This window comes from Dufourea novaeangliae, unplaced genomic scaffold, assembly GCF_001272555.1.
Source record: "Dufourea novaeangliae isolate 0120121106 unplaced genomic scaffold, ASM127255v1 scaffold125, whole genome shotgun sequence".
NCBI classification, from domain to species: Eukaryota; Metazoa; Arthropoda; class Insecta; order Hymenoptera; family Halictidae; genus Dufourea; species Dufourea novaeangliae.
In genome coordinates this window covers 2,878,231-2,892,693 of record NW_015374020.1, presented here as the reverse complement: position 1 = coordinate 2,892,693, position 14,463 = coordinate 2,878,231, and the positions used below count along the sequence as shown (strand labels likewise).

The 14,463-nt window shown below is 36.9% G+C and overlaps 2 protein-coding genes across 2 annotated transcripts; both read right to left on the bottom strand.

Moving 5' to 3' along the window:
* Positions 1–3,137: 3,137 nt before the first annotated feature.
* LOC107189035 (stAR-related lipid transfer protein 3) lies at positions 3,138–7,625 on the bottom strand. Its single transcript, XM_015577468.1, has 11 exons — positions 7,399–7,625; positions 5,176–5,457; positions 4,984–5,064; positions 4,774–4,851; positions 4,628–4,681; positions 4,433–4,565; positions 4,130–4,344; positions 3,879–4,034; positions 3,695–3,799; positions 3,447–3,622; positions 3,138–3,367 (listed from the first exon to the last, which is right to left on the bottom strand). Exons 2-11 carry the CDS (start codon positions 5,416–5,418, stop codon positions 3,166–3,168), a joined length of 1,443 nt encoding a protein of 480 aa, XP_015432954.1. The 5' UTR covers positions 5,419–5,457; positions 7,399–7,625; the 3' UTR covers positions 3,138–3,165.
* Positions 7,626–8,290: 665 nt separating this feature from the next.
* LOC107189063 (NAD kinase 2, mitochondrial) lies at positions 8,291–10,539 on the bottom strand. The gene is made up of 6 exons (XM_015577496.1): positions 10,446–10,539; positions 9,528–9,825; positions 9,126–9,449; positions 8,957–9,038; positions 8,609–8,873; positions 8,291–8,548 (listed from the first exon to the last, which is right to left on the bottom strand). Exons 1-6 carry the CDS (start codon positions 10,477–10,479, stop codon positions 8,316–8,318), a joined length of 1,236 nt encoding a protein of 411 aa, XP_015432982.1. The 5' UTR covers positions 10,480–10,539; the 3' UTR covers positions 8,291–8,315.
* Positions 10,540–14,463: the final 3,924 nt, after the last annotated feature.

Genomic DNA, 14,463 nt, shown 5'->3' with positions numbered 1-14,463 from the left:
ACTCCGTTTGAGATGCAGACTGTATTCACCGATTTAAACGATGAAAGAAAAATTAATTTCTCGTCGCAGCGAACGTTGACAGTCCGTTTTGAAAACGTGACCAGGAACGCGAAACACGTCCGATTCGGATGAACGAACCACGAAAAACCAGACATGCACACGCGTGAGGCGCGAGACCGACTAACTGACTCTCGCGATTTCGGTCGTGGTTCCTTCACTAGCGCCACCTGTTCTACGCGACTGTCCCACTGATCGTATATCACTGGTCACAGTAATGCGTGCGCACTGTGTAGACCGTTCTACCAACTTTGTCGGCTTTTCGTTTTGTGTTTCCTTAATTATATTCTAAAACAACGGTGGGCTTTTGTTTACGGAACACTTCCTGGAACGCTGAAGAAACTCGGTGAGTGTCAACGATCCTATTTACATGTAAACATCGCGATCATTGAAATCTCCCTCGTCCCCGGAGCTATTCGCGGAAAAGCACTCTCTGCTCGTGGAACTTTGAATTTTTTCCACTAACGCTACGTGACAGCGATGCTGTTAAATATTCAATTTCTGAGGTGATAGTGGTGGATCGTAATGGATTACAATGTTCCAATCATATGACGTATACATATTTATAAGCGCCGTGAGAGAAAGGTAAATATTTAGAAACGGTGTTTGCACAGATAAAGAAGCCATAGATGTCGTTGCGTATTTGCATTTTGAATGTACAACGATTAACGGTCAAGTTGTTAACGGGTAGAGAGATTGATGATGAAATCATATCAGAAGTGTGCGATTCTATCAAAATATCGTTCCCTGCAGTGCAGATATGCAACGACACTTAGAGGGGAACTATATGCACAGGTCCAGTGCAATTCGTACCGGTAGGTATACAGCAAATACATGCTGGGAGTCACGCGGGAAACTAACATGAACCAAACCATGTTGTCCGCGTTCACATGTACGTTAATGTTCTTCTTACGAATTTTAATTGATATTGCAGTGTGGTGACAGTAAATAGAAAGTTGTTAAAATATTGCAGGATTACTTTTAGATAAAGTGAATAACAGGTAATGCTTCGTAATTTAGTTTTTAATATGCACACGTTTAAAGAGAACCGCTATTATGAACTGAATATTTTTGAACATCGATGTAAACAGCTACTAATACAGCTGTTAATTACAGATACGTTCCTATCTATGTTTAAGATCCGCCATATTGGCAAAATAATGACATCGTATTTTATAGCAGTGGCACTGAAAGAAACTTGTATTAAATACATTGCAATTTCGCATTAAGTGTTTAAAGTAAAAGGACTTCACAAAATTCATTAAGAAAATATAGTTCCTCAGTTTTATTATCCTCATAAAATCAACATCAATTCGTACAAGCATTGTTATTTATTTAGACCAGCTCTATAAAATTAGACACATTTGTGTCAATTATTAATAGATATTTATGTCATCGATACGATCGTTGTTTCTTTAAGATCGTGATTTATTTGGACCCCTAATTTTGGGGATTTAACACACAATTAATTCATTGCTAATCAATATGCAAGCAACAATACCTTGACTAGCGGATCATGCATTGATACATACATACAAAGGTAGATGTAGCCATAAACATTCACATGTTTACTCTGAATGGACTTACTTTAAAATAGAAAAAAATTCAACACCAAGCTTGGTGCAGTCATTAATGAAATGCATTCCTTAATTTAATTTTTAAATGCACTAGTAGATGCACTATTAGCAAAGTTTTTATTGCAAGCAAAATAGATTGGTACGCAATTTACTAAAATGTTTCATATGTACATTTTAATGTAATTACACTCTAAGCGAATTCTATTGTTTGTAATTTATATCATATCAAATGCATTCTTCCACAACCCATGCATCACCATTTGGCAGGAAAAATTGATTCTCATAATAACAAAGAGTATGATCTATAATCTATGCAATTATCAGAAACGAGAAGAAAAGAACAGTATAATAAGAAAAATCGTTTAAATACATATTTTCAGAAATTTAATAAACCTTTATACAGTAATAAAAAATGAAAAAATTGACTATTGACTTATACATATAGCTATATAGATATTTTTGCTAACAGTATGTATAGTAAATTTCATTTACTCTGTTCAATAATATAAACCTTTTCTCTTGTTATACCTCTAATTATACATTCACTTTCTTCAATTATTTTATAAATTTCCTAATATAGTGGAACCTTTTCACATGATATTTGAATGACTTCATGATTAAAACATTTAAAACAATAGTAAAGTATAAAAGAGATATTTGCATTTGGTAACATGTATGGATACAAAACGCGTGACTGTTTCTGTTAAGCATGAAGCACTTAACTATTGACACACGTTTGTGTATATACATGGCAATTTAATGGAAGTTCTTTAAATACAGAATACTTAATTAAACGAATATTGAAATCCATATTCTTCATTATCGTTTTGTTTCCAATTTAATAAATTTTCTTAGGAACTGAGATTACAGTGAATGATAGACGTACACATGATGTACACGAATCTGTATAGAAGAATAAAGACATCCTAAATGCAAGAAGTACTGCATATGGTTCTAACTTTGATGGTCAAATATACTGCATTTCGTAATAGTAAGATTAACTATAAGTGAATGGCAAATATACAATACAAAAGGGATTCGACCGTATCCTATTTCCAGGTGATCACAAAACATTTGTCACCCAAAAAGTTGCGCGTTCACCTGCATAAAATGTCTGTATTAATGTAATACACGTATATAACTTCATCGAAAATAAAACATTAATTATTTTTTACATCTTTTATACATAGCGCGTATCTCTTAATTTTAATAATTTCTGCTTACGAAACAGAACGCATGTAGAAAAAGTCTCTCGCTATTCTTTCCCGTCAGTCTGTCGGCTCTCCTAAACGCAATACGTTTACAGATCCCGCCACTCTTTATCACTTAGTGTCCACTAATATACATTTACACGTAGGGCACACGGAAAACATTGCAGAGACATTGCGTTTGATTTTCTCCTAGATTTGGGTTTCTCTCGATACCAAGAAATTGCAATTAGAAAATTTGAAATTTTTTTAAATCACACGATTATACAGAACGTTCATGAAAGACCTTGCTTCTTCGTCTGACTACCACAGCGAATCTTGCGCTAGGCGAAAAATTTTTGCATTTCCCGTGCATAATTCCTCACGTAACTCATGAAGTCTATCAACGCGGTGGACATCGATTTATCTATGATTTTTTGCGGTATCCAGCCTTTTAAATTTGTATTGATGATCCATGTAAAACGACATCTATTCCATTCATTGGGCAAATCTTCAGCAGCCCAACAGCTTACGTTGTTCTCACCCCTTTAAAACATTAAGATGATGTGGTAACGAGTTAAAGGAATAGTAGATATCTCAAAGATACTCATTTCTATAACTTTACCTGACGACGTTAGTCTGACTTGGTAATGACGAAAAAGGCACCGACGTACCGGCAGTAATGTAGTAGTTACCATACTGAATACGATGTCTTAAAATAACGAAATCACGAGCGCTAATGATACCACCGCCTTGAGGACTCGTGGTTTGGTAAACGATATCCGTGTTGTCGTCAATATGCTAATCAATAAATAAATACCAAAAATAATTGGTTCTGATTAATACTAGAAACTTGAAAACGAAGAATATTACTTGTATTTTTCTGGACTCTGTAATCAGTTTATTCCATGTCGGTGACGACTCGAAATTGTCGTATAATAGATTTATAAACGCACTGGCCGGGGCGTCAACGATTCCCTAAAAACATTTATAACAACATTTTATAAAACTATCTCCGTACTCGGGGTATATAGAAGTAAGTCTCACTGAAACTCACCATTATCTTTAATATTTTTCCTTCTGGCTTAGGACGGTCCATATAAAAGATAATGTCGCCATTGGACAATATATTTTCAATTTGCCAATTATTAGACTGTAATAATTCATGGCAATTTTGCACCAATACAGATGCTTTTCGTTTATAATCATCTATCTACAAATCCAAAAGAAATTACTTGTGAGAGACTTTAATGAATGCACCGATGTCGACACATAACAATGCATCGTTCCACAATCATTCTGGCTCACCATGTCGGGCGTGAGTTTCTTAGTCACCAACATATCGTTGGATTTCGGAAAACTTTTAGAACCCCCTGGTCTTCTCGAATATTCATACTCGTTCTCAGAGTGATCAGGAGAATCTATTGGAGTAAAAAAGTTACCGATAGGTTCGCCGCTGTTGTACTGCCTCGACTCCGAGGTGATACCCCGTAGAAGAGGTTCCCTTTCATTTCCGGCGAAATCTAGAACACAATGAAAATTCTGTCTGCATCCTTCAGGTTCGAGTAAACATTTTGAAGAAAAAACAAAAACACTTCTAACAGTTCGTACTTCTAAACCAATTTCTAGCCTGTGTCTCTTGTGGTAACACGCGGATATCGAAGAACCAAGCTTCCACCCATGGCAATACAAAAGATGTGAGAATTAGAAGAACTTGGAATACTGGTTGACTGCATGTTGACCACTAAGAATAAAGTTTCGTGTCAATGACAATCGCGTTTACACTCGATAAATCGTAATACTTACGTCGAAAAGAAACACTTTGACGATTAAAAAGGCACAAGTCGTGGCAGTCGTCAGCTACAACAAGCGATACAACGTATATTTCTCAATAATCTCTCCCGTGGCTTCGTTTTTAGAAAGCAAGCGTTTAAGAAGACCGTGTTACTTACAGCTACGATGATCCAATGTTTCAGATGGAGTATCGCATAGAAGAGCAGCAAGACCGTAAACCTACAAATCGCTGACATCTGAGAAGATGAAATCCGTAAATTCTCTATACCCGAGAAACGACGGGACAGTTATGCCAAGCTACATGAATAATCATCGGTCGAGCACACAGCAGCCACCGTCGCCGCGTTTCGCTCTCCCGAGGTACTTACCACAATGTCGAAGAGTGACGTTTTTATGTGATAATGGACAATTTGATTCTTGAATGCGGACTCCAGACTCTCGCCGGCGATCTGGAAGAAGTTTCGAGTAAGTGTTAAAACAATATAAACAAACAGTTTCGGTAGTGCTGGCGATAAAGTGAAAATTCATTTTACACGTCGCTCGAATTCGCGGGTTTTTACCATCGTGCAAATCAGCCACATGAGAAAAGTGAGCAGAAGGTCAAAGGTGACGAAGAGGCAAAAGAAACGCCTGACATTCGACATCCTCCCGTTTTGCATTGCACCCGCGATAAGATCCTCGCTGAGAATGATATCCGGTGTTCGCGTTATACTTTGCTGAGTGTACGAACTCCTCTGAGAGTTTATAGATCCGCTCAGCAAGGTCTCCGCGGCCGCTCTAATTTGCCTCTCGTCTTCTGCCATTCTACCAGTGTGCCTTCCTCTGATATCCGTGATGACGACCTGAAAAGTAACAATTACCACACGGGTTAGTAGTACTACACATGAATAATAACGTTACGTCGAAACGATACATCCCAATAACATGACAATTACCAACAATTTTTGTTCGTCTTTTTTTTTGAGGACACAAGATTTTGTTGCATGTCACATGTTATTAACGCTTCATGAAACAGAGAACTGTTAACATTTATATAGTGTATTCAAAGAATTTCGATTTATAGGATGACGTTTATACGAAATCATTCAGATGTTCAATGTCGGTTTTACTAAAAACATACATCAATTACGTACATTGCTTTGAAAAAATTACTGTGAAATTCATCCAGAGTACAAACAATGTTATTATTTTCTTTATTGAACCGTGTAGAGAGCGAACGAACGATTTGTTTTATCGGCCCTCCCCTTAAGCTTCACTTCGACACGTTGCGATTCCAGGAATATCGCCACGTGATAACATAGTTTACATTACTTTTTATTATTGTACACTCACACGGATTTCATTGTGATAATTGATCGTGTTAATGTTCCCTAACAAATTTCTCGTTAACTACAGTTCCTTTATTTTATCAAATTTCATGCTCATAAGTATGGGCTTTTTTTCATATATTTTTAATATCATTTACGGTAAACTGCACTCCTTAAGGACATAAATTCAAGAAGTACATTCTTATAATTATACTGTAGATTTTAATTAAAAAAAATATTTTCACGGTAGTATAATTTATATGTATTTATATTTAATCTGATTATAAATCGTATACATTGTTCATCACACGTAGTATCTTTTATAATCAATTTTTTTCACACTATAATCCATATCTTTCGTAAATAGTTGATTCATGCGTAATCTTATAATGTTTAAAAAAAACTTCTACGCGGGGTTTTAATACATACATCGATAGATACGATCACAACTTACATGACGCGTTTGCAACGTCTCGAATATGATGATGATAATAAATTTTAAGTTAAATTTTAAGCCTATTTTGATGACTTAAAGAGGGACAATGTATGCTAAATACCTATTATAAAAAACGAATACGTCAATTCCCAAGTACATAGACTGAGTTACGATGACACATACCAACAAAGAATGGAGATTATTTACAGCTCAATATTTCGATAACCGAGTTCAAAAATGAATTTTTGATATCCGAGAAGAATAAAGAACGTCTGAATGAATTCGAATATATATTCATATACATATATATAACGCTCGTAAACCTGTCTTTAGTACTTAATCATATATTTTATCCTAAGCGATAATTGGGCAATCGGGACTACTAACATTTAAAAAAGCATAATTTTTGCGTCTTTATGAATAGCATGAAAAATAAATAATTAAAAATGCGTACAAACATATACACATGAATCTCTTTACAAATATAAAATTAATCATTTCAGTAGTCATTGCATGACTTCATTCATAGTAAGTAGAGTCTTTGTCTCAAAACACAGTGTAAAATTCTCTTTGGGCCTTATAAAATAATGTAAAATGATATGTGTTTCGTCGAAATAATAATTCCAGTTTCGTGCAAGTAAAACTTTTCCAAAATATGTTGAGCTCCAAAATTACACGAAACGCAACAGCTGATACGGTCGATGACCTTACTAACACTAACAAAGCGCCATCCCTCACAGAAACATTATACGTTCCATTCAATTATTAAAGGTTCTTGTATCTTTATTATCAGTAAACAAAGAAAATTATCCGTGATGCGGATAACGAAATGTCTTCCATAGCTCCTATTCTAACCTTAAACTTGGCTACAGAGCGATCCATTTGATTTGAGAATGTGTCCAGTTCTTTTAACCCTTGATCACGTTAATTTTGCATGACGAAGTGTCAAGAACAGCACGTGTTCGTAATTCGAAGAAAGAACGTTACACTGTTTAATTTTTCTGAAAAAAAGTGCCATATAATTAATGACTTTTGTTTACCGTTTAGATCCTGTAGATCCTCATAAATCCAATCGCGTTGGTGAAGGATCGACTGTTAACATGTCACACTCACGCATCATTCCGTTGAACACACTTTGCGGAAGATTTTTATAAAATTTTAAAGTACCACTAATATCACGACTTTCGTTGTAAAGAAGGGGTAAACACAAGCAAATATAACAATTTATCTACGCGAGTAGCGTGTGAACTTTTTAGTCGAGTGATGGCGGCGCTATGTGATAGACCAAGTAAGCTGCCATCTCTTGATACTATCAAATATTTCTCTGATAAAGCAGATATTACAGTTGCTAAACTATTTTTGTATGATATATTGAGCTAGATATGTGTTAGTAGACTTTGTTTATGAGAAGACTAACGATGCAACTATGTACAATAGTACATTGATAGATTTCCGAGGCTATTTTAGCATTCTTGTGTAGTGTTCAACATTACCGAATACTGTTAACATCTACTGTGACGATAATGAAGGGAACTTCATGGAAATATAAATATCAACAAAATATTAAACAGTAACTGTGTATGTAAAAGTCATAAAACAGTAGTTTAGTTACTTTATTCTTATGTAATATAAGCTTTTATAAAAATCGATCTATATTTCATACAATTAGTACATTGGTTCTGTTACTGTCCACAAACTGAAATGCAAAATCATGTGTTCAGCTAAACTTAAATGCCAGTTTTATATTAAAAATGCTTTGTTTTTCCTTTGAAAGCATCCTATTGGTCAACATCTATAAGGTACAAAAGTAGTACTGTTGCATGTTTTGGTTTTGTTGATCCTTATGCTAAACTACTTCTTAACAAATTATTAGTAGTTATCCTACACTATCTCTTAACAAATTGTTAAGACGTCGTTAATCTAAATCAAGTTCATTTCTTATAGAAATAAGTTATGTTCAATCTAGGAGGATTAATGATCGTAAGCAATCACCAGGGTGACTTTCCAAAACCGCAGTTGTCCCAAATTTAAATGGTACGGCAATCCCACCATCAAGAACTAGAGCACCGTCGAAACACTGTGATCTTACAGTTAACTTTGTACAAAATCCACGGGAATTCAAACACTTCGGCACTGGCCAAATATCAGTCACTATCATATCTCTTACAGCGTAACAGAGTTTTGGTTCCTCTGAAATGGTAAAGAAGTAGTTAAAATCAAATGTATAACTCCTCTATAGAAAGTACTTACCGGGTTTGAAATGTAAACTACTGTTAAAAGTCGTGCAAATACTTTCAATTTCCTCCTTACTAAACTGCCTCTTTTCATTAATAACATTTAATATCTCTTTGACTATCTGTGGATTAACACTGTTTATTGATTTATGCCAGGATGTTGATCCTGTCCCCGTGCTAACACATAATCCAGAGCTTTTTACCAAGTGGTACTTCTCATCATTGTTAACTTTAATTAATAAGTCACTTGTCCTGGCCGACAACGTTTCTGCCATAAAAACCTATTTAAGAAACGAACTGAATTCTTCTAATATTCACGAATGTATAAAACGGGCATAAATTCCAAAAGGAAAACAAAACCTACTTCATTTAATGCTAACCACGGTAAACGTCTCTCTTTTTGTAAGTTATTTGGTGTCTGTTCCTTCAAATTGTGCGTGTAGAATCTGTAAACAATAAGAAAAGAAACCACATATGAATACATTTAAATTTGTTACGTTAATGTTAAAAACAAAACGATGCAATTTTATTACTTCTCGCCGCCTGCAACGCGACCTTTTTCATGCGTGTGGAAAGGTGCTTCCCAGATATCATCCCCCTTCAGGGTAGTTCGAATTCTTCTCCTCATTAAAACACGATATTGCCCCGCTTTTAGCATTTCAAAAATATCGGGTATCCTGTTCGTATATTTTGGCGATAACATAAGGTAACCTTCCGATCCTCCCGGATGAGAATTAATACCTATTATCGGTTTTTTATTATCGAATATCAAATTCGACGCCAACAGAAATGTGCCGTCGCCACCAATCGGAAGAATCAAGTCGGCCCATGTAAAATTCGATAGCTCTAAATTTTGCCTGCAAGACGTCAGTAGTTGTATAACGAATAATGTAGCATATTATATTTACGTTAGTATAAACGAGAATGACATTCACCTGTTTATTAATCTATATTCTATGTTCATCTTCTTCAAGACTTCAATGACTTGGTCTTGCACAGTTTTGGTTTCCATATGACTACCCAGCATAGTCTCATAGTCGGATCCTCTTTCTAGCAACTTCTTTTTGAACTCCGCTTCACTGAGATTTGGTTCTCGCAATTTCTCGAAATAATATCGTGACAATTTGCTCACGATCAGCACACGCTTCGGTACGAAACTCGATTCATTCCGTAGGAATTGCCGAAGGCCGCCATGAACATTCTGCTTATAGGGTTGTAAAAACTGCAAAGTTCCTGCAAATAAGAAGGATCTCCATAATTATAAAACGATTATTATTTTGAATACCGTAAATATGGTTTTAAATGACAAAAGAATCACTTTTTTTAAACTAGACAATAATAGATAACACTTTCCTAGAATTTATGCCGTGCTTATCACTTTCTTTTTTTTTCTTAGTACTAATGTAGCGCAGACGAAGTAGCGCAAGGACATCCAGTTTTTACAATGCACGAATACTATGCATTAAAAATTGCAATTGCGCTGATTTAATAGTCTTTTAAATCAAAACTCCTGTATACTAAGAGAAACGCATAAACAATTTAAACGTTTAAAAAAAAAGTTGACTTCCTTTGTTATCTGTCTTTTAGACGTTTATCTTTCAACTTGCAAAGCCAACTGTTTCGCCCCATAAACTTGACGGAATCAAAGTACTGTACGATGTTCCAATTAGGGAAGACTTGCAGAAAGTCAATAATTCGGTTGCACCGTTGTTGTTAAATATTCTGGAGTACATTGCACTCCGATGTTACAGTTCGCAAGTTGTGTTTTGTTTAGCGAGCTTCTATTGGAGTCAGCTGACGTTATGTGTCGTCCCCAAATCGGAGTCGGGCAACAGTTAAAACCGTTTACTTACTGGCAGTTCGTCGAAGATGGCTGAACGTCGTCATCGCATTCTGACCCGAAGGATTTTCGGATGAATCGTTCGTGGCAGACAACGCGGAAAAAGAAACGTTTTACGGCTTATAACGTTCCTAACCTTCTCTGCCGGCGCAAATACTGGATATATACCTAAAATCACATGTCACCGTGTGCACATACACATACACGTTTATACGAGAGTGCGCTCTTCGAGTAGCCTGATAGAGATAGTAGCAGCAATATGGCGGCCGCGGAAAATCTGAACGTGCGATTCCTTTCATTATCACTAGCAAAATAAGGAATTTCTGGTGGATTTCAAAAGAGACGAGAATAGACTAACGGAAATTAAAGTATCAAATGGATATGTAGCTAGAAGTATTGAGATTAAAGAATACATAGTTCCTTTCGATAAAAAGAGAAACAAAATAGCTGACTAGTCTGTAGAAATATCCGGACAGTTAGAATTCTTTAACACCACAATACAGTAAGTTAGTGTTTAAATAAAGAAAAAAAAAATCCTTTTCGAACCGTTATTAAAAGGAGCGTTTAACTTTGTTCAAAATTACTTCGAATAATCGAGGAACTCCTTAATTAAAGCTCTCTCTCCTAATCGGCGCCAGCCGACCGAAATAAACTCAGAAAGAAACATTTCACTGTACAGATACACGCTTCGCTTACACTTTATTAATTCATTTGCAATACATTAATTAAGTCTGTTTAAATAGCATCGAGGCTACCTAACGTATGCCTTCGTTTTATACTATAGACAATCATCTAGCTTAAACACACGCTCTCTTTCTGTCGTTCGATTACCTTTTTCACGTTCTTTCGCTTTCACTCGTTCCCGTTCGTACTCTCCCATGTGCTCCCCGTTCTCTCTGTTGTCCCATTTACGCTCGCTCTCCATTTCTCTTTAATCTGTTCCATTATCGATATCATTTATCGTTATTGTTATTACCATTGTCATTATCATTATACCATATAATATACCATAAGATCGACGTTAAAAACTAAAATTCGTATAAAAAGCGTCGTTATTCATACTAACAATGTAACTGTACTATTTAAATAATAATTGAATCTTAAAAAATTATTTGTTCTTGTTGTTGTTGTTGTAGGTGGTTGTGGTAGGTGGTGGGTGGTAGTGGTGGTGTGTCTGAATGTATGAAGATGTCTAATGCATCGGCTATAATACGAGGGTGCAAGGCGTGCATAAAGTGACGTACACATTTTTCACGCGTACATACTCTCTCGTTTTTTTTACTTTTTTCGGACGTGGACCCAAAGAACATCCGGTGAGATCGCGAAATGCCCCGATATCGCGCTTGGTAAATCATACATATGTATATATTTATCAATGCAGTCTCGTCGCGTATCGTTACGAAAGAAACTAACGATTGTCCTCCGTGAATGGTGGAAGCAAGGCGTTCGGTCGACGATCGCTGATTCGCAGAAGTACAATTGAAAAAAGAATAAAAAGTATACATACGTCAAACCCGTCGCAATCCGCAAATCAATTACAATTACCGTTAAGAAACGCGCGTTTTACTCGTTACAATCTCACCGGGCTTCGATCGTTCTTCCGTCACACGTCTGGACGACACACGGCGGTGGATTCGTTCCGCGTGTGTCCATCCGCACCCTGCAGTGTTTCTTTAATCAACAACATCATCATCATCATCATCATCATCATCATCATCATCATCATCATCATCATCATCATCATCATCATAATCATCATAATCATCATTTATCTCGTAGTCGTTTCACGCGGCATTTTTTTTTTTAATAATCTAGCTAATACTTTTACATACTACGAATGTTTAGTACAATCACTACGGTCGAACCTATTTTTCTCTTTTTCTCTCTCTCTCTCTCTCTCTCTCTCTCTCTCTCTCTCTCTCTCTCTCTCTCTCTCTCTCGTTCGCTCGCTCGCTCGCTCTCTCGGTATGCGTCTGTTTCTTTAATCTTCGTTATTATATAACTATCCGCTATTACGAGCAATAATGTACATCAAATTACATAAAAAACAAGATATCATCATTAACGGTTCTTGTCGATCAGTTTTGTTGTCGCGCGCGATGGTCACACTTACATAAAAAGGTATACCGCGGGTTAATTAGAAATCCAAGATATTACTACCGACACCCGTTCTCCTGTTCCGTTACTTTAGCCGCTGTGTTCCTTATAACGCCCCTGACGCACGATACATTATTTATTTATACCATTTAAAAAGTCTGCCCTAATCGTTCGTCACCCATGGGTACACTGCGTGAAATTACATTACACTAAGTTCCTAGTCGAAATCGAAACGTCGCGCTTTTTTTTTTTTTTTTAAATCTCACGCTATCGCGAACAATAATCATTCCAATAACGGGGGGAGAGGATCTTTCTCCTGCCGCGGAGCACCCGGACGTGAATAAAAATTCGATGATAAACACCTACGCATCGCGGTGATACCACCTACGCGATGGCCACGGGGGGGGGGGGAGGGTAAAACTGGGCTCGTAATTGGAGGAACGAAAAACACGATCGTCTATTTATGAACGTCCTTGTTAAGTTCGTAATTGAATTTCTTAGTATTGCTTTCGAACGTGACACACATCGAATCCCGTGGGGGAGAATTCAGTTAATCGTCGAAGTACATCTATGAAGGAACGAAAGTCGCATAAGAAATGGCGTCCGCATCTGTCGGGAGTATCGGATGTATCTATTAAATAATTCACGGTTCATCGAGGTCTACGCATTTCGAGGTTTCGCAAATTTCCGTCCTTGACGCAAAGGTTCGTGATTCCGGTGTTCGCGTTTCTCGTTAATTAGGAAGTTCGTTTCGGCAGTGAATAAAATAATGACTTAGAACCAACGTATGCTTTTCAGGTTGCAGCGTACATGTAACGACTACAGTAAACAATATGTATTAATTTTCGTCGAGTAAGTTCGAATATCATTCCGGTACTGGATGACACATGAAGAAAATTGTGACTGTGGGTATACCGGGACAAAACGAATTAAAAAAAAAAAAAAAAAGATGAACGATCCGTGGAATGGCATTTTAACTTGGGTCCTTAATTAGAAGACTGACATCGTTCGTCATTCTATTGTATCTTACTCTGCAGCAAATGTTACCCTCATCGTGCATGATGTTCTCGCGGGCAAAAAGGTGTTCTTCTCAAAACGTGTGTTTGTGAGTGTTGCAAATTGTTCCGTGTGACGTGGGACTATCTAATATAGTATACATGTACACTGTATTCATATTTATACATTCATATTCATATATATATATATATATATGCTTTATATATACGAATATGCCTCTTCTCATTTCTGTTCACATTCATTACTTTTGCAAAATATTTCTTTTGCCGACGCCTCGGCACTAAGCCTGTATAATACAATCGCAAATTACATATTCCCCGTTCGCTTAGGCAAAAAGTTTTACACGTTTTCTTCTCCCGGTAAGTACAGTGACCATCGTCGTTATTTCAAAATCCGACACACTTAACAGCTCTTCTGTAGAGCTTTCAACGGGGTGGTCTGGACGCGCGCGAGGACACTATCGCGCGTCGGTGTGATCACAAAAAAGAACGGTAATAATTTCTACGCGCGTTTAAAATCTCTTTCGGCCAGCCCTTATCCGGCGTGTCTAAATCCCACGAAAAAGCGTCTCTCGGTTATTCACCCTTATTACCTAGAACGATATCCCTCTACTTCGTTAAATATAGAATTTTTCGCTCGGCAGAAGCATATTATTCTGGACCGTGTGTGTGTATATGTGTGTGTATGTGAGTGTGTGTGAATTCTCGAGGAGACTGGCGCGAGAAACGAGAGGGGTAGGGCGTTGTTTCGTCGAACGCTACGGGGAAGAGGAGAGAGCACGGATCCGTTTAGAAGGATTCGCTAACGCAGGAGGATAGGGTATATGTGTGTATGTGTGTGGGAATTAGTTTTCGAGTATTTTAAAGTTGTGGGTGAAATGCGAGAAGCGACGACGACGCGTACGTGTCGATTACGCG

What these genes read in the sequence shown, in the direction of transcription:
- LOC107189035 (XM_015577468.1), bottom strand. Translation starts at nt 5,418, where the DNA reads ATGGCAGAAGACGAGAGGCAAATTAGAGCGGCCGCGGAGACCTTGCTG. An exon ending in TGTGGCTGATTTGCACGATG is followed by an intron (nt 5,065 to 5,175) that starts GTAAAAACCCGC and finishes AACTTCTTCCAG; the next exon opens with ATCGCCGGCGAGAGTCTGGA. An exon ending in CGTCACTCTTCGACATTGTG is followed by an intron (nt 4,852 to 4,983) that starts GTAAGTACCTCG and finishes TCATCTTCTCAG; the next exon opens with ATGTCAGCGATTTGTAGGTT.
- LOC107189063 (XM_015577496.1), bottom strand. Translation starts at nt 10,479, where the DNA reads ATGACGACGTTCAGCCATCTTCGACGAACTGCCA. An exon ending in GAATATAGATTAATAAACAG is followed by an intron (nt 9,450 to 9,527) that starts GTGAATGTCATT and finishes GACGTCTTGCAG; the next exon opens with GCAAAATTTAGAGCTATCGA. An exon ending in CGCGTTGCAGGCGGCGAGAA is followed by an intron (nt 9,039 to 9,125) that starts GTAATAAAATTG and finishes TATTGTTTACAG; the next exon opens with ATTCTACACGCACAATTTGA.